We start from the raw sequence: 21,078 nt of genomic DNA, 5'->3' as shown, positions 1-21,078 counted from the left end.
GCTTTACTAGGAACGAAGGTATGATATTTTAAAAGTTTCAAAAAACAGATATTTAATAAATGAACCAACTCTAATTGAATAATAAAAATCGTAGAATTGATTAAATACCAATAATAAAACCGTACAGCCTCCTCGCATTTTACTCGTCCAAGTACAACCGTCTTATACTCTACAGACAGAATTCCATTAAAACGCATTTTCATTTATAAATGCTTTGGCTTGCAATTATATATTTTATATCAAACTTTTTAATTGCTTTAAATTAAGAATAAAATTATTTGCTTAGTATACGATATATACGGATAAAATGTCTTTAATACATTTTTTATTGGATTTCAAATATTAATTAAAATAAATAGCGACAAAAGTGAAGATAACTAGTTCAGATTAGATAAAAATACAAAAATCATCCTACCATCGTTAGAAGCTTTTAAAATTATCATTTTATATACAACAATAAAATATGTACATCAAGAAAGTGGAGAGGAATGGTCGAGTAACTTGTGCATGTTTCTTTAATATAGGTAACTTTGTATTAGATAGGTAAAGATACATTGCTTAGTCGTAAGCTTGCTTAGATGTTTCCTTTTGAGAAATATCGTCAATGGAGGTGGTCGCAGAAGCTAAGTAATGTTTTAGAGAGAGACGAATGAGGAGGATGCAGCGTGGGTGAGCGGGATGCAATAACGGTTAGTGTAGGTTCAACGATCGACTCGCGCGCAGTTTGTTGAACTGCAATCATTGCTTTGGAAAATTGTCAGGGTTGACAAGACAATGATTATGTAATATACATAAAAAATATAAATTAAATATGAAACAAACTATGGTGTTATACATTTTCGATACAGTGTAATAACCGTTGTTCTATAGATATCGAATACAATGCTTGAATTATATATTAGTCGATGTCGTCTGGTCAACTTGTTCTCATTCCCAACCTAATTGATCATCAATTCATTTCCGAAGTTACAACACGGTTTCGCTCGTGGCATAATCTTATTGTTCTTATTATGAGTGCTGACGTGCAGATAGAACTAATTTATATCGTTTTGATGAATTATTAGATAAAAGTCCATAAAATATGTAGTAGCATTAATAAGTACGTAACCACTTCAAAAATAAAGTTTTTTTTTAATTCTAAATACTTTTCGATACGTTGTTAAATTTGTGTTCAAGTTTCAAACACATTCTAGAGTGTATTTTAAATTTAAGACGTGTATTTGGAAAGTCATAGCTACTTTTATATTCATTTATATACTCACAATTGTATTGTAAATTGATTTGTCATTTTTATAAAAAGTTATTAAAATATACTAAAACAGTTCAGGAGGAACAAATGTTAATAATTTTTATTAGTATTGTATTTAAATAAAAAAAAATATGTGCACTATAAAATTAAGTTTACTTAAATTATAATCTTTGAACTTACAATTCTATATTTAAATAAGGTCAAAAATATTTAAAATTAACAAAACTTATAGATTGCAAATTTTATTGAATTTCATAAACGTAACAGTGTTAATTGTTCATTTACATAATAATTAAATTGCTGTCACGTAAAATCTTTTTTAAAACTTAAAAATATGTAATTCACTATCAATTCAAATAAAACCACAACCCTGAACAACAGTCTCCGGGATCGTGCGCTGTTCTTTCTCTCACAGGCGATTAGAGCGAGAGAGTGCATTCGCGGAAGAAAGTACAAACTTACGTAACCCGTTGCTTTATCGATTGTACTATACTTGCGATTGCGCCCGAGTTCTATCCACGTGCGCTTAGACATATCATTTTTATTAGGATAATTCGAAATAAAAATTATAAATAAAAATAATGCGAACAATCTGCTTATTGTAGCTTATTGAATTTTGCATTTATAGTATGAAAATGTTAGTAAATGACATTAGTTTTCCATTTAATAATACAATAATAGCGGACAAAGTATTTTTTTTGTATATGACGTTTTTTTAGTTCTATTGTTATTACTCTATTACGAGACATATATTTACGATAAATAGTTTATTGTATTATAGTTTATTGTATAAATAGTTAATTGAGTTGCTATGACCACATAATATAAATATTTATTCATAATTCAGGGGATAAATTGGAGTTCTGATATTTGTTAAATGCAGTTAAATTCAGCGTCGCTTTGAATCAAGGTCGTTTTGAAATCGCCCTCAAAGGATTGCAAGGTTCAGATATAGCTTTATGCTTTCCAAAACTAATTAATTAATGTAATCTAAGTTGAATAATGTATTTCGATATCAATACATGCATTGCATGCAATAATGAAGCAAAATTTTACCTAAACTATTATATGTAGTTCGAAACGCAAATGAAGCAAATGTACTAACTAATCCATCGAACAAAGTTCGCAGAGTGCAACTCTTGTTTATTCAACCCGGATTTTCCCTTGGATCATGTAACTACGGATTACTAGACCCAGTGCAACGTACAAAACATCACGTTCTCGAAACATTACCATTTTCTAATTTCCCCAAAACCCCGTCCGCTTCTGTTGCGAGATTAATCACAAAAACATAATGAATGATTATAATACGTCAAATTAAATTATACTCATACATTCATACTCATATAATAACCCCGATTATTGTGAATCATGTTACGTAAATAATAATTAAGGACACTCGATTGATATTAATTATTGATTGCGATTGACGTGAGCGGGACAGCAACATTTGCTTTGTTCAATGAACAGCACCGAAAAAAATATCGGATGAAATATAATTCGGATACTTTTTGCAATTCGTTTAGGAATACCGTGGTGGAGTTGGTTGTCAACAGCATGATCAGAATCATTATAACAGACGTCAATTCTAGACTTAAATGTTCAAATCTATGCATAATATTATAAATCTCACTGTAATAATAACGCTAACAAATACTATTAATAAATTGGTATATTATTTAATTTAGAATACTGAAATGAAAGTACCTATTACAATTATACAATATTAGAAAAGAAACCATAAAATATTTTATAATTACTAAATGCTAGAATATGACTGACGTTGACACGTCCCGATTAAATTCATAAATTCGATTTGTAGTCACAAAGAGATCGGCGTCTAAACTAGTATCCACTTCTAGCGATACTTGCAAATAATGTTGATTTTTCACAACAGAATTAATTTCTAAAATGGTTGTTTGCTGATTTATTATTTAGACATTTAAAATTTATTTAAATTTACTTTTATTTTTTTGCATTCTTTATTTTGCTATGTCACATCGGTGAAAATTTAAAATTAAAAGCAAAAATTATAACGCACTAGGATCAAATGATTTCCCTCGAGTATTATGCTCAAGACTAAAGCCAATTAGGTTACGTTGCGAAGTAACTGTACCGCCAAACATTTTGAAACGTTGCTAGTATTTAGGCTGTAATCTATAACGATTACAACAAGGAAAGAAATACAGCATTTGCAAATAAAAAAAATTATCTCTATTAATATTTATACATAAGTAAGTGAACATTGAAAATTATCCGACGGTTTTTTCATTATTTATTGTAAGCAATGAAGCATAGATCATTCTTAAGATAATATAAGATAATAAATGTATACAAAATAAATGGTCAGTAATTTAATTTAAAATATGGGTACGATTCTAATTAAAATAAATTCACAGACGACTCTAAAATAGAGATTTTTGAGATTTACAAATTTGTCCTAATAAGGAGTCATAATTTTAATTATATTAAATTTATATAATTAACATTTAAACATAATTACCCACAATCACAATAAACAAACATAATATTTTTGCTATATATATATATATATATATTATATATATATATATATATATATATATATATATATATATATATATACATATATATAAGTGTTTTGGTATAGTTCATAGATGTTTAAATTTAAATTTAAAATGTTTTTGTTTTGTTTTTCGTCAATTACATTTTTTTTAATTTTTTGCTTGTTAAGTTGTAAACTTGTTAAGTTGTAAACTGTAATTGATAAAAATATTTTAACAAAATATATTTTTAAAATATTTCTATACATGCAATAACAAATGTTTTTTTCTGAATATATAACGTTGGCTTCTTATTCGATAAAATAAAATATAATAAAATAATGTATTGATCTTGCGGTTCATAATTTAAATGCAATATTATGATTTTTTTTAGGATTCGGTCTTTGCATAACAACGTTCGGGCAACTCTACTCGTTAAGTTAGCTTTACGTTACGAACGTAGAGCAACTGAAGCTTCCACGTTTTAATTAAAATATCGACTGCGAAGGATTTACTTAAACCAACTCAAAGTTACATAGAGTAGACACAGATTAGTTCAAACCACATCACTTTTAATTGATATATGACTTTTGATTGATGACTGAACGAATATACTCATGGTTAAGTCTATGCAATATTTAAAGTTTAGCTATAGTTGGTATTGTAAACTAATTTAATATTTTAAATCTGAAGAATTCTTATAAATAGACTTAATCAAAAAAGTAATACAAATTTATTTAAAAATAAATGATATTAGAAAATGTTTGTATTATTTTCTGTCTTCTTATATTATTATTTTTTTATTTATAAAATATTTAAATAAGCGCAAATTACAATTCACTTATAAAGTAACGCGTTAAAAATAGCAACAAGCGCGCGTTGATATCTTTTAGAGCTGGACTTCTTACCTTATACGCTTTTCTTTAAGAATATTAGTCACATTAAGTTTATAGCCAAGCTGACATTCAATGTCTGGACTTCTCATTATTGTTGACAAGGAAAATAACCTAATAATAAAGTTAACATAAATGTATCATTAGTTAGATATAAAAGGTACGTAAATAAAATAATAATTTGTTGATCTTTATTTCTTCTTTTATAGATCAAGTAGCAATTTATTGAAAATATTTATTACGCATTTTTTATGATAAATTAAAATTGAAAAAAAATAAACAGAAAGATTTGGTTGTATTAGTCTTTTAATAGAAGTTCTAAATTAATTTATAATAGTAATTAAGTGCTTAAATATAAGGATTTTATTTTTCATTATAACGTTTCAATACGAAGTAATAAAATTGTTTTTGTTATCGTACTCTACACTGGACTAAAGTACTCTGTAAATTTTAACTCCAATTTATTATTACCGGTTTAATTACAACAAAACGCTTACTACAGATAAGTAATTCAATTAATTGTAAGCCTGAGAAATATAAGTTTTTTTTTCTTGCTACTAACGCATTTATGCGTTTCCCCCATATAAGGTGGGGGACTCGCCGGCACTAAAGGTGCCGAAATACCCACTAAAAACAGCGGTACCCTTACCACGCTCTTGAAATCTTATTATTCATATTATTATTCTAGCCTTAGTCTTCCGACGGTAAGGGTCTACATCGAACGCTTACATCGTAATACATATAACTCTAATGATTTACGCAGCGCATGTCACTAAATCCCCCAGTCTGTATGATTTTTTCCAACAACAATTTTGAACAATCTTCGTCATATTTAACTTACACAAAACCTTAAAAATATAGTCCTAAACCCGCATTAAATAATGAATGACTCTGTCAATTGGTGAAAATCATACGATAATCCTTTGGGTAGTTTTTAGTTCATCGCGTTTAGACAGACAGATGCGTCGAGCCGCTGTCGCCCCCGCACGCGTGTAGTCGATTGTTTATAAAATCGGAATGTATGTTATAAAATATTATTATTATAATAGCATTATTTATAAAATCGTTTATTTTAGTTATTAGAAATGTCAATAAACATTCACTTGCACCAACGTATTACTATAAATAATATATTTACCTGCAAAACCCTTAATAATGTATTTACGTTTACCTACTTTTGAAGTCTTTGTACTCTTTAAATATCAATACCAATTACCATAGTATTAGAATCATTAAAAAAAGATCACATATTTTCTACAACAAAAGAAATTTTGTATCTATTGAAAAACGGCAACATCGTAAGTTTACTCACCTACGAATGTCACCTTTTAATCATATACATTTTGAGTGGGTGGGTATCTCACGTAAATTTCAATGCCATTGAACATCTTACATATTAATTGAAATCTTACAAATTTAAATATGTATTAAGTCTTTTATTGTAAAAATATCATGTAATGGTACGAAAAGCAGACACCATACCTGTTAATGAAAACAGGTATAAATAGTCTCAATTAAAATATTGTTCATATGTCTAATTATTTATTATATATCTCTTTTAATTAATTTCCTTTAAGTTTTAATTTATATAATTTTTTTAGTGTAAAGTGTAGTATTAACCCTAAAGAATATTTTAAGAACAATTAAATTTCAAAAGTTATACAAAAAACGATGTACGTGTCTAGTCATTTTGTTGTTAAGAGTATGTTTTTCTAGATTGACGCAAAAACTATGAATCTGTTTGATATGAAATTCTCGCGTTATTATATTTTTTTGGAAACAATTATTGTGGCAAGCGCTATCACAGCGAATGCTGCTAAAACTGTACTAACCTGAAATCAACAGAACAAATAAATTTTAAGTGTTTTCTCTAAAGTAAATTTTAAAATTTTGACAACCAACGCTATGACGTATACACTTTGCAATTTAGATCATTACTTAGTTTTAGATGTATATATTATTATAAATATGGTTATGAGTAGACATAAACAAAAAAAAAGCATATTCGAGAGATGTTTGCAGTGTCTATAAGTAGGTACGGTAGTATTTTATTAAATTAAGTCCCACCTTTACGCTTGGAACACACGTCTGAACCGCAAGCATTTATATCATCCTAAACGATTCTAATTTGACACGTGCTAGAAATTAACTTGTATATTTCCGCATGGTGACAGATTCTATTGCTTATTCACGTTTTAAACTTATATTGTTGTTTAGTAATAATTTTTGAAAATAAATCGCATATGTCAAATTAATATAACATCAACGATCGTAGCGCCGTTTCGTCGTTAGTCGTAAAATTCGTATTCAGTTCAATTTCAAGTTCAATATATCGTAACATTTTTTTATATATATTCATAAAAAAACCTTTAACGATAAACGACGATATTCTTTTTTAATTTACTCAGTATAACAGCTTAACTCACTTTATTGTTTATTTAAGGTGTCAAAACATTCTGCATGTCGGTTACAGGATATTATATGCGTGATTATTTTACGACTAGGTTATTCTACCTATTCAATTTCAAGCGTCCAAATGTCGCGAACGTTTGTTTTAAAATAATCGAAAACTTTTTTGAATCGAACTGACCAAAGTCAAACAACGCCAAATTTGTATATTTTACAACCCTAGATTAGCTCAAGACAATTTCCTTGAACTTATTTTGCAAGAATCCAGCGGAATACGAGGTATTAACTTAGAAGCTCTTACACGGACAACTATATCTGACGCTTTCTGAAGAAATTAACTTAACAATGAAATACAAAAGATACAATCGGAAATGTTTAGATAGAAAAAACAAAAGCCATTCCTAGTATAATAAGATTTATTTATAGTTAGTGATATGGTCTTTTTTTAATGATCAAATACTATATTTTGTACTTTAAAAATATATAAAATAGACTAAAAATTAGCTTATATGTACACTTCAAAAAAAACTTAACGATGAAATTAGGATGAGAACATCTTCGAGTTAAGCTGACCCCATCGAAAAAATAGTCGTCGAAATAGGTTCATAAATAAAAATTTGTCTTTATGTATAACTTACGTTTCTAGAAACAACCGCATATTTATTGACGGATTTTATTTAAGATAATGTGTTCATACATACTCGACGATATGTATTTTGTATATAATATTTGAAGATACATATCTTCAAATATTATATACAAAAAACATAAGTTACACTTCTAGTGGTATAATAGTTTACAAGCAATACAACGGCCAAGACTTATTTATGCTAAATGTAGATGTAAAAAGAAGTGAAATAGGAGAGAAAACTTATATACATAATTATACTAGCACTGCATACGTCGCTGTTTTGCCCGTAGACTGTAAAAAGTATACTATAATAACAAATGGTTTGAACGCGGCGCGTTGTCTGATTTTAAAGGTAATCGTATTATGCAGCCAGGCTAATTTGTCTGGATGTTATAAAGGAATAATCACACTTTGAACTGGTCGATTCGATTCGATAAAGATTCGATTCTAAAAACCAAAATTTCTATATTCTATTAAAACAAATCTTTTCGCAATTCATCTTACAAAACATTCCTAGGCTACCGTTTTATTATAAAATCAGCCAGTAAAGATTTAACTTTTTATTTTAAAATTAAATTCTTCCTACAAAACATGAGCCTTCCTGCTATAAATAACGAGACAGACAAAGAAAAGGTCACCTGATCGTTTATGTACATTCCTTATGTATAAAATATAAATTAATAATTATTTTTTCAATGTAGCAAACTTTCATCCGACGCATAAAGGTTTTCTTATAATGTTTTAATTTGTCGACTACCAGGAGACGAAATAATTACAATAATAAAAAATACTAAAAAAGCACATGTAAATTTACTGCTTCTTGCCCTAGTTGAACCCGCCGCTATTACTAATAGCGGCGGGTTCAACTAGGGCACTGTTGCTTAAACTTAATAACAGAACCATAATTATATAAGTTACATTACTTATTTGCTCTAATTACACCATTTACAACTAAAAAATTTAAGAAAAATAAATAAATAATGTTACGCTATGTTGCTCTTATTTTCTTATATAAGCGGCAAAGTTATACGAATAAATTCTGTTGCTGTCAACCGAGATGGAATAAGAAAAATAAATTTCATACTATTAATTGTATATAAATTCATATATGTATTCTTTAAAGAACCGCCTAGAAGCCATATCACTTGAAATGACTCCACCCCTCTCGTCTGAGCTTGAGATGAGTTTGGTCCTTACAACTGTTATATAGAGTTTTTAATTATGTGCTCTCTGATTTCAGAGCAACAATCGGACAGCGCAGGCGCAGGTAGTGGGAAAGCCGCAGCCCCATGCAAGGTGTGTGGGGACAAGGCATCGGGCTACCATTACGGGGTGACATCCTGCGAGGGGTGCAAAGTAAGTGCAGTTGCAGTACTCTCGTTAGTGAAACGCCGGGCCGGGTGCTAGACAGACGCGCGCTACGAACCAAACGCTACGCCGCTACGACTGAATTTCATAAAGTTTAGTTGAGTGCGTATTCGTACTACGTAGTAGCTGCGCTTTATCTCTAGCAATAAAAGGTAAGTATTTTAGGCTAGGCATTACACATTCGGTCAATTTCTTTTATAAATTAATTATGTATTCGAATTTATAGTTTAAGAAATAATTATTGGAAAATTTCATAATTTTTAAATTTCCCTTAATATACTTTATATTAAGAAAAGGTTTAGGTTTTAGGTTTATTATTTCATTTTTAATATTTTAATTCTAATAATTTTAGATTATTTGCATAAAATATATATATTTTAATTTTATTAGAATGGTCGTTAATTTTGAAATCGAAAAATTAAATCCTCAATTTTTGTTTTTAATTTGGAATTTTATTATTAGCACACACAGTATATTACTATTTCAGTTTTATAATTTAAAAAATTGAAAATAAAATAATTCATTTATAAAATTGTAATAAGTATTTTTAATGTAGTTTGTGGTATTATGTTAAACATTCTAGTCCATAATTTAATTATGACACGGGGATGAAAATTATCTTAGTATATATTTAATTTCGTATACTTAATTAACAATAAATTTAATTTAATCATGAAATGATATGTTGTCCTGCCATTTTTGTTTCGTTAGTTTTTATTATTTGTGATAACGACCGAGTGAATATAATCTTTGTATTAAATTTATTTAAAGATAATAAATTAAAAATAATTAACGATCAAGTTAAATATAATAAATATTGCAAAGCGAAATTACACGCTCAAATTAGAATTTTATTTTTGAAATGATCGAAAATATAAAAGAAAAGGAGATTATATAGGTACTTAATGCCCTTTAACAAAGCTTAATGCCAAAATTAGAATCATTATAACAGATTAAATCGTCTGAATTTAAAGCTCATTCAAAGTTAAATAATGATGAAAACTTTCTAACTAAAAATGTTTCAATATAAATGAACGCGAACTCTACGAAATTAAAACAATTGATTAAAATAGTAAAAATTGTATATATCGGTATTAATAATTTGGTATTCAGCTTATTTAAATCTATTAAAAAGCTTATGTGGCTTCTGTAAAATTATCTATTCGCGTCCATTGGTTGCTAATAACATGCGATAAAAAATCTCTATAATCTATTTGAATATGGTACGTTATTATCGTACTAAAAATTAAGGCTTATCCTGCTTGTTGTAATAATAACCTATTTTTATTCCAATTTTACAATTTAAATAAAAAAATCTAAATCAATGCAAACCAACATTTACATTCTTCGAAAATAGAAATTTCTAAAATGGTTTTACTTTTATTTACCTGTCGATAACTATGGTGAAGTTGACAAAAATGTAACGAATGACCCAGAAAGCTGCACCTCGTCCAAGCATTCAGTTTGAATCGCAGAGTCGATTTGCTTTCGCAAAAATAGATTTCAATTTTAGTTTTTAAATTCAACGAAGTTACGATAATATTTAGTTTTTTCACTCTAGCCGAAAAGCAACATCGATTTTTTTGAAAGTCTAAATTATTTATATGCACAAATAAATATTTGAGCTTTGATTCAAAGTATGAGCTACCATTATGTGAATTTCTATTAAAACCCTACCAGGAGATTTCATGTTGCTGCGAATATAAACAGAAACTATCGAAATTTAGTCTTACAAATAATCTAAGACCATAATTTTTGTACTTTGAAACGCCTATAAGACAAGGTACACTTTATAGGGGCATTGCAATCTTGCTAATGATATTGAAATTACAAATAACTAACATGTGTCTTATGTTAGCGCGCTTACATATTTGGGTGGTCGTATCAGGCTTTGGGTGGTTAGGGTTTGGTGGTCGTACTAAGACCGTTCGCAGTGAACGTATACAGGCGGAATTGTTTCTATAAAAATCAAAACATTTTGCAAGAAACTTTTATATTGCGAATACATAAAATGTTAAATCAATACATAATAAATGTATTCTGTATCAAAATATTTGAGAAAATTGACATTCGACATTAAGGTCTTAGTTTGATGACAAATTTTCTTAAAAAAATCCAAAAAACAATTTTTGTAGTTGAAAATATTATAATTTATAGTATTTATGTTGCAAGTTTATCGGCATGCATACAATAAAAATGCGAACGAAAGGATGGAGTCACAATAGTCATTTTATTATTTTAATTGTAATGCACAATCACTGTTTATTATCCGTTTATGAAACCCTATCGAGTAAACTTTTAATTACTTTTGAAGAGAGAAAACCTTAATCAATACCAGCAATAATATAATAAAGTTGGTAACCACTAGAGTTTTTAAACAAAAGAAGAACTGAAAAGTGACTCATTAGAAATGCTCTATAAAAGTTAAAGCAACGAATAAAAGAAATGTTTATATTAAAAATCTGTAAATGTTCCAAGAGTTTTAAGTGGAAGGCGTAGTTAGAGCTCGAGACAATTTATCGAATCGGTTCTATTTTTGAACAAGTCAAAATGTATTATGAGTTGTTAACGATCACTCCTTGCTAGGGCTACATCTCGCGAACATCTCGCGCTCAAAAAAATAATATGATCAATACGTATATTTAAGTACTTGTATTTAATTTCAACTACTTTTATCTACTAACTGACCATGGCTAAATATATAAGAAAACAAAATAACTTGCTATTTTGTCCAACTTTGACATATCCAAATGCAGTAGCTTACTTCACATGGATATAGTAAAGGTGTTTCTCTATTATATGTTAAGAGCTTAACTCGCTGCTGCGCCCGCTTTATTATCGAAAATCCAGATTAGCGGGATTAAAAGGCCAAAATATGTTAATTATGTCATATTTTATCTATGATAAAGTGTGAAGAAGTAACAAATATCACAACCTTTCGTATTTATGTTATTAACTAGTAATTAAAGATAAATGCTTTCCATTCATTTCACATCAGCCGAGATAGGTCAGTGGTTAGAACGCGTGAATTTTAACAGATGATCGTGGGCTGAAACCCGGACAAGCACCACTGAATTTTCATGTGCTCAATTTCTTTTATAATTCATTTCGTGCTTGAAGGTGGAGAAAAATATCGTAAGGAAACCTGTATGTGTCTAATTCACTGAAATTCTGCCGTATGTGTATTCCACCAACCCTCATTGGATCAGTGTGGTGAAATAAGCTCCAAATCTCCTCAAAAAAGGAGAAGAGGCCTTAGCCCAGCAGTGAATCAGTAAAAGGCTGTTACTGTACTGTATTTTGTGGATATACTGAATTATTGTAATGCCTTTTTATATACTATATTAGGTTTAGTGTTTCCATTTGCTAGGACAACGATATCATTGGCATGACTTACACGTGAACATGCTACATATAGTTGCCCATGGATAAAGCAGCAGCTAGAAATAAAAAAATTAGAACCCTTCTTATCTAATTAAACTATAAATAAGGATAAAACTAAACAATCCAATGTCAACTTTATTAAATCCAAACAACAAGAGGAATAGAGAACTTTAAAAAGAAAAAATAACAATCTATAAAATTCAAAACAAAAATATTACTTAAGAAGTTAAGACTAAGACACAAAATAAAAAAAGACAAACAGTGAAAAAATAAAAAATCTATATGGTTTTGGTAACTCGCAAATAGGCCCATTGACTTTAAAAGAAGCAGTTATTTTGAAATTATAGACAGATACATCAATTATATTTATTTGTATTTACAATAATTATAACACGCCTGCGTATTATGATAATAAATTTAAGGATTTCTGAAATCTCGTTAAGTTTATGTTAATATACAAAAATGCTTTTTTATATTAACATAAGATATTTTTTTAATAGAATAGGAAGGCGGACGAGCATTTCGGCCGCCTGATGGTAAGTGGTCACCAACGCTCATAGACATTGGCATTGTAAGAAATGTTAACCATCGCTTCCATCACCAATGCCACCAAACCATCAACCTTGGGAACTAAGATGTTATATGCCTTGTGCCTGTAATTACACTGGCTCACTCACCCTTCAAACCGAAACACAACAATACCAAGTACTGCTGCTTTGAGGTAGAATATCTGATGAGTGGGTACCTACCCAGACGAGCTTGCACAAAGCCCTACCACCAGCTTGTTTTCACATATATTCTTTGCGGTTCACGCATCGTTCGGTAGAGTTAAAATGTTGTGTAGTTATCGTTGTTACGTATGAACGTACCAACGATAACTACACAACATGTAGTTATCGTTGTTACGTATGAACGTACCAACGATAACTACACAACAACTTTCATGAGAAAGTTTCTGACGTAATACCATCAATTTTCAAAAGGAAAATTTGTTATATTTTTACATTGATAATTTTTTGATCGTCATAAAATAGACGAATCGCACAGTCGACTGCAACAAAATGGTAGCGAGGGAATTCGAAATTCAACACGTTTATAGTCTACATCACGTATACGTCATCAATTTCGTCTGTTCAACCTGTTTAAAATTTCACTTTACCCAGACATAAATATATAAACATGATTATTTACCTTTTTTAGATGAGACTGAAGCACATTGGCGCAATACGTCTTTAACTTTCTAGCGATAAAAATCTTTGTTCCTTTAGGTTTCTACATACTATAGGAAATTCCGTAATAATGTCATGCAGATGGTATGCATTTTAGCTCAGAACACAATTATTAGAATAGTTTCTTGTACGGATCGTTTTACATGTGTTCCTCCAAAGTGAATTATTTAAGATGGAAGAATTTCAATTGGCTTGTACAAGTGTAGTCACCTAATTTAACTTTAGACGATTGAAAGGTCATTATTTAAATTCTGTGACTCCTACGTTACGAAAACGGGATCAGTTAATGACATTCAATTGAGTTATTTGTTAAATTATCTCGTGATACCTTGATATATTTGATACCTTCATAATAGATAGTAACAAAAGAGTTATTAAATGTTAACTTTGGATAATTAGTATGAGTACGATTTGGTCTAGCCACACTGTAAAGTTTCTGCTTAACGAACATTATTTTAATCTACTTTTTACGCTGTGTTTTATTACAAAAGAAGAAAGTCGAATTTAATGAAAAGCAAATAGCGTGTTAAGTATGTATATTACGCGTTCGTTGAAAATATTTATGAGTCGGTGACGTCTTTTGTTCTGAAAATATACCAGACGAAAAAAATAGCTTCGACCATTACTTATTGTATTCCTATGAACTTAATAGCTCGTTTGTATCGAATACGACATAACGTACCTATAGCCGAAGTAAACGACATTCCGGTAAACAATAAATACAAACACTAGTAAGTAAATACATGTTCTCTGAACATTGATGAATAGAATTGTTTGTTCTTGAAGTACAGCAAACTTAATTTGTCGAACTGTTCGATGACATTTGTTCACAATGAGCGAAAAGGAAACGACGAGAAATCTCATATGAAGCCATTACTACGCTACCGATTTAAAAGAAGAATAAAGCCTAAAAATTCGTTGTTTTAGTTTGTTTTTTTTTATTTATTTAAAATTAGCTGATGACTGGCATGATTATCAATTATCGATATTAATCGCGTGTCTATTGAACCTTGACGGTATTATATTCGAAACATTCACGCAAGAACTGGAAAGGTTTCAGCTCATTCGGATGAGCGGTGCGCGAACGCATACAATCGGTACGGTCAACTAGTATATATTAGCGCAATAGCACTGTCTGATTGACTCACGAGATATCCGAAGCTATAGGAATAATTGATTTGAAATTTAATAAAATAGCTCTTTTCACGATGTGGACGTTCAGTAATTTGATTTACATAAATGATAACCACGTGAAATAGCAGCAAGAATGCTAGCAGCAAGTCCTCGTTAAATTACAAAGGTGCAAATTAACGTAATAATTGTGCAAAGTAACGTAATAATTTACAATATGCGTATTTTAGGGATAGTTTTGACTAGTATTTACTATCAGATATACGAGCAGGCCGCTTAATGTATACAAAGGACTACAAGTATTCGAGTTCTTACCATCATATCGCAGATCAATTGTTTATTTAAAACAAAGAACTTCTAAAATTAAAACAAAACGAATAAATTTATATTATTGTGATTATATACTATTATATTCTCGAATGTAAAACATTAAAAAGCAAGCTATATTTTGAATTTCTTATGCATTCGTTTCATACACTTGTCCCATATTGAGGAGAATATTCAAAGACGTATCTGTGATTTACTTATTTATAAGACTGTTCTTTGAAGTTAGAAACATGAAAATTTGAATCATGACTTTACTTGCACAACGTGGGGATGGGCAGCGAGTTCTTTATGATCTTGTACAGAATAATATTTCTTATTTATTTTTTTAACATAAGCATGTGCCTTTGTTTGTGAAACAGTTCTCACCAGCTAATATTACAAATACTCCATTTGTACCAGATAGTCTATCGTTTACATTACAATTGCTTCAGACAATGCTTCTCATTGCTGTGTATCCAGGATGACTGAGCCAGTATAATTTCAGACTACTTGTGTTCCATTGTTAGCAATATAAGAAGTTGCTAATGGCTCTTAAAAAGCAAATATCTTGGAGCAATATCACCCACATGTAGCATTTTTGCTTGTCTGTTTCAATGATTAGAATATGTATAAATAATTATTATTTATGTTACTTCCTGAAGTTATAGAATGCTGAAATTTGGTATAGAGGCTAGGTATAGTACACAAACAACATAAATATTAAGAAATCTGTACATTTGTTCCCCATCCCTTAAAATAGAGGGATGAAAGTTTTGTATGGAACTTTAGTCAATTTTCAAGCTAGGAACATAAAAATTGGTATTTAGAATATTGGTTACAAATAAAAAATACGTAACACTTCATCACATTTCAAAAATTACAAATTAGCTAATCATTAAGTAAATAGCTTACAAAAAATTGTTGAGAAATAGATATGGACACGAAACTCATTGTACTCAACACACGTGATTGTTATGCGCGTGCTTACTAATTATTAAAATAGTGTTAAATAAGGTCATATTCGTCTAAGTTTGCATTCCATCAATTATAAATATATATATATATATATATATATATATGTATTACGTCAATGCTTCAACAACCGTGGGATCTAAGACATAATCCCTTTAAAGCGCCCCTGCTGTACGTCATAACGGAATAATACGGATTTTAATAATATTGGCAGTATAATTATAATTACTGAGTGTATAAAATCCGACTAGATAGTGCCAATATAATTATAAATAATTATAAAACTGATAACAATTACACAAAAAAAGATATTTTTTTCATTTACAACCTGTTACTCGATTTTAAACAAATTTATATGATCTGATCTCTAAATTTATTTAAAAAAAAATTATAGTATAAACTGACTAATTAATTAATAATTGTATTTCAATTTTTTACATGGGTAAAATGACCATCGCCTATTATAAACCTAAACTGTAATCTTTTGAAGCATTTGCCTTAGCAGATATAAAAATTCGATGAACATTGTATAATAGTGCATTTTAATAGTCAATAGGCGAAAATAATATTGCAGCTAAAATCGTAAATCACATATAAATTATGATGTTATTTGAAATGATAAAGATATATCAATTTATGTGTCATATTTCAGGGCTTCTTCCGTAGAAGCATCCAGAAACAAATCGAATACCGCTGCTTACGCGACGGGAAGTGTCTCGTGATCAGATTGAACAGGAACCGGTGTCAATACTGTCGTTTTAAAAAGTGCCTCGCCGTTGGCATGAGCAGAGACTGTAAGTACTTTTTATACAATCTACTTCCTTATCGTCGTGAAATTTATTAATTCAATTATTCTATGCAACTTCAAAATTTTCCTTTAATTATTCCTTGAATGATATAATTTTACATGAGCGATACTAACACAAATATATAAAAATGTGAGTTTATGACATGTAACTTAACGGAGTCTCGCACATGCGAATGTTATTTTTTTATTGCTTAAGATAAAAATACATTTTTGTATTCTGACGTAGTCAAATGATCCTATTATCCATATGTGTATATTTATTATGCGATTTACTCCTTAACTTCGCTCAAATATTAATCTAGACATATTTGAAATATATTTTCAATATGAAACAAATTTAATTCTAAAGCCTTTAAGGAAAAGCTGATTATTATAGAGACGGTGCAATGAAGCGGAAATTCGAAAGCGGGTTTGCTTTGAAATAAAATCGATATTACGCTTAAGTAAAATTGTTTCTTATTTATTAAAAAATTAAAAGAAGTTAGTGGATAAAATAAAGTAACATTAACTAAATATTGCGGATTCATAAATGACATTTACAAAAATAAAAGTAAACATGAATAGTTGTCTATTTTATATGTATATATATATATATATAACTAATCTTTACATTATTTGATACCTACAAGAGAGAGACATTTAACTGCTTCTAAATTATAGCATTACCATAAAAAATATATAATCGTAAAATGTTCCCGAATATACCCTTGCTATTGGAAAACAAATAGAACACAGATCAACGCACTTTACCGTCGTGCCTATTTTCCAATTGAGGAGTCGAGCCCCGACCCGTAGATGCAATGCAGTTCAATACTTGCATCGGATCAATTCAATCGCGCATTCAACCTTTGTAAATGAGGTGTTTTACTAGCCGTCAGGTACGGGAGAGTGCCTAAGCGTCCAAGGGAAGCCGCCACCACGGAGAACATGCCAGATCTTGCTAAAAGCTCAGGCACAGAACCGACACCTCCGCCGGAAGTTGAAGAACCTGACGCTGAGACTCTGCAGAATGATTTAACTAGAGAACTCGCTAAAGTGGTGATTACTGCTCATAAAAACAACAACTCTTACACTGATGAAGTGAAGACCACCTTGCAGTTGAAGACTATTCCGGTGAAGCCAGAAAGAACTAATGGAGAAGGTAGGTGTCGAAATTATATAAAACGTCATGTTCAGTAATTGAGCTGTTGCTAAGAAAATACCTTGTTCACATCTTGTACTATTTTCATTGGACGTTCAAAATTAGCATTCTAGATAAGAATAAGTAAGATTTAACTGTTATTAAAAACATTGTAATAAAAGGTCAACAGCAAATACAATTACTATTAAAGGTCAACTTTTTAAAAACAAATGAAATGGAATCGATACTTTTTTTTTAAATATGTTATGGTATTTGTACATTGGTATTGCTAGTGTACAATTTATGAAATGCATCATTTAGAAACATTCTAATGTCATTAGTTTTTTAAAAAATAATTATATATTGCTTTTTATAAAAATGAGTGAAATTGGCAACATAAATTACTCCTTGTACGGTGCAAGATCATGGCGACTAAAATGTGGCATTTACTATGTTATTATATATTCCTGTTGTTGGACTGACTAACTCGTGCTTCAAACTGATACTCGGCAAAACAAGTATTATTGTTTTTTACGGTATATTAACTGATACGTGGGTAGTTCCTACTCAGGCTAGCTGGCACAAAACTGTAACAACGATGTACCATTAGTATTTACCAGAAAGTAGTCATTCCGATAATCCCCAAAATTTGTAATTTTTATATACCATATATATTGATAATATTAGGTTTCAAATATCATCGTATTTATACTGCTTATTTATTGTCGTAAGTTCCATTACTTAGGTATTTAAAATTTCGTATATAGGTACCAGTAAAGACCCGGTAATTAGTTCAACAACCAGCTCGATGGAGGCGCTCTCAACTCTGTGGTACAATGTTGCATTTCGAATGACACCTTCTGTGCAACAAGTGGTTGAATTCGCGAAACGAATTCCCGGATTCAACGTTCTGCCCCAAGATGACCAGCTGATACTTATTAAGGTACACCTTTATATGTTAAATAAATTTTAGCATATAATATTATGTTTATATTGAGTACCGTACTGCCATCAACATTTGCCAATGCTACTTTATGAATATTAATTTTAGTATTTTTGTCATTTGTAATAAGCTCTGCGATTGTTGTTTTGCGAATTTGATAAAAAAATTTAATATGCGAATTGTTAGTGTAAGAGCTACGCGGTGTATCTCGCTGACTAATATTTATAAAATACATTAAACAGATAAATATATTTTTTTAAATAAGCTTATTGGTCGCAGTTTCGACAACTTTACAACATCTTGTAATATTAGTCTACAAAGATTATACAGTTACATTACATTTAAGGCCAGGTTAGTCGCCCCAAGTATAACCGAGCAATTTAAAGAGTCAGGTGTGATAGGTAGTTTGATTGAAAAATTGGCATTGTCAATTGTCCACAGCTGGGTTTCTTCGAAGTGTGGCTGTCACGAGCCGCCAAGCTCTCCAATGAAGAGAGCATCATTTTTGACGATGGCACCGTGGTCACCCTCGAGCAGCTGGAAATTATTTACGATGTAAGTAGTGGTAAAAACTGATACGAAGTATTGAAAATTATGCATAATTTGTCTATGTAATTATTGCTTTTTATTGGAAGTAACCTGAGTTTACTGAAGTATCGTTTACAGGCGCCGTTTGCGAATGCTATGTTGGCGTACGTCAATAATATCAACAAATTATTGTTGACGGATGATGAACTAGCAATGTTCACGGCTAATCTTCTTATTTATCCACAACGGAATGGCTTATGCGATCGTGAGACAATTGCCTCAATGTACCGTAACCTTGGCGACGCACTACAATTAGTGGTAAGCTACTAGTTTATATAGAAATATATTAAATTAGATCGATTATTACATTTTTTCTCAATTTATGTAAAATTTTGTGATTTTTATATTAGTAATTAATAATTTTTCTCTTAATGGTACTTAAAAAAATTGCTTCAAATTTAGGATATTTTTTGTTGTATACTTTTTATTATTGATATAACTGTTATACTTTATACTAATATTAAATTGTTGGAATATAAAGTTAACCGAAGCCGGCGTAGCGGATGTACCGGCTCGAATTGATGCGTTTGCGGTTGCTACTCAAGAAGTTCTCACACTGGGAGCCCGTCACAACGAGTTATTGTCGTGGTGCCGCGATCACTGGCAACGCCTAGTCCTCCCAGCTCTGTTCTCTGAAATCTTCGACATCCCGAAAGCAGAAGAAGACGAGTCTCTCGCTTCAGAACGCGCTACAGCTCCAATATCCCAAGAGACAGGATAGATTGTACGCTTTAGATGTTAGGTGCCTCAAATCTTTCGGACCTAATAATTTCTACTGTTTATTCTAAGCACTAGTTATACTCGATCCATACATAGGAGGCATCGACCAAACAATACCAGTACTATGCACCTATTATGTTATGAGTATTTGAGTTTCTTCGTAATAGTTACAATACAAATAGTTGCTTCTGGCGTCAACATCGTCATTAATATAATAAAATAAATACTTCTATAATAATCACGACTCTATATTATAATGGTCATTTTAATTATATAATCATGTAATATCGGTGTCTATTAATCGTATATAGAGGAATATTGATGGAACCCACAAACGAAATTAATTTTCGAATAGGGTCAGTCCGAGGGGATTGAGGCATTGACATCTCTGGACTTAGGACATAGAAGTGACCTAAGGAAAACAGCCAAACAGTCACTATCATAATCAAAGCAATTACCATGTAACATAAGGATTCGTTCTCAAAGTCACACAAAGCGTTCTTCATACGATTCCGATTTCAGTAATACCGTCACTAAAAGTGTTTATTCTTTGGGTTACTTTTATAACTCCTTCATCCCTCGTAAGGATTTGGTGGTGGGTTCAAGCAGGTAGCTTATATTATTGTATCTTAAATACGTCATAATATACCCACGTAATATTGTTACTCTATCGTAGGTTAAACTTGTAGCATAAATTTGGTATACCTATACGTACTTTCACGTTTATGTGTAGTTTTATCTCAATCGTAATTATCCTTTATATGTAGTTGATAAAAATGATTTCGGAGCACGCATTTATTTAGAA

At 30.2% G+C, this 21,078-nt stretch overlaps 1 protein-coding gene across 2 annotated transcripts in view; it reads left to right on the top strand.

Moving 5' to 3' along the window:
* LOC126780555 (ecdysone-induced protein 78C-like) overlaps positions 1-21,078 on the top strand; it is a 69,362-nt gene extending 48,284 nt beyond the window's left edge. For both annotated transcript variants that reach the window (XM_050505139.1, XM_050505138.1), the window contains 7 exons: positions 8,945-9,060; positions 16,747-16,888; positions 17,774-18,043; positions 18,790-18,965; positions 19,407-19,520; positions 19,632-19,811; positions 20,035-21,078. In XM_050505139.1, the coding sequence (XP_050361096.1) occupies positions 8,945-9,060; positions 16,747-16,888; positions 17,774-18,043; positions 18,790-18,965; positions 19,407-19,520; positions 19,632-19,811; positions 20,035-20,274 (1,238 nt within the window). In that variant the 3' untranslated portion in view covers positions 20,275-21,078. The remainder of the gene's footprint in view (positions 1-8,944; positions 9,061-16,746; positions 16,889-17,773; positions 18,044-18,789; positions 18,966-19,406; positions 19,521-19,631; positions 19,812-20,034) is intronic.

The sequence above is a fragment of the Nymphalis io genome, chromosome Z, assembly GCF_905147045.1.
Source record: "Nymphalis io chromosome Z, ilAglIoxx1.1, whole genome shotgun sequence".
Taxonomy (NCBI): Eukaryota; Metazoa; Arthropoda; class Insecta; order Lepidoptera; family Nymphalidae; genus Nymphalis; species Nymphalis io.
This window is presented reverse-complemented; position numbering and strand designations above follow the sequence as displayed.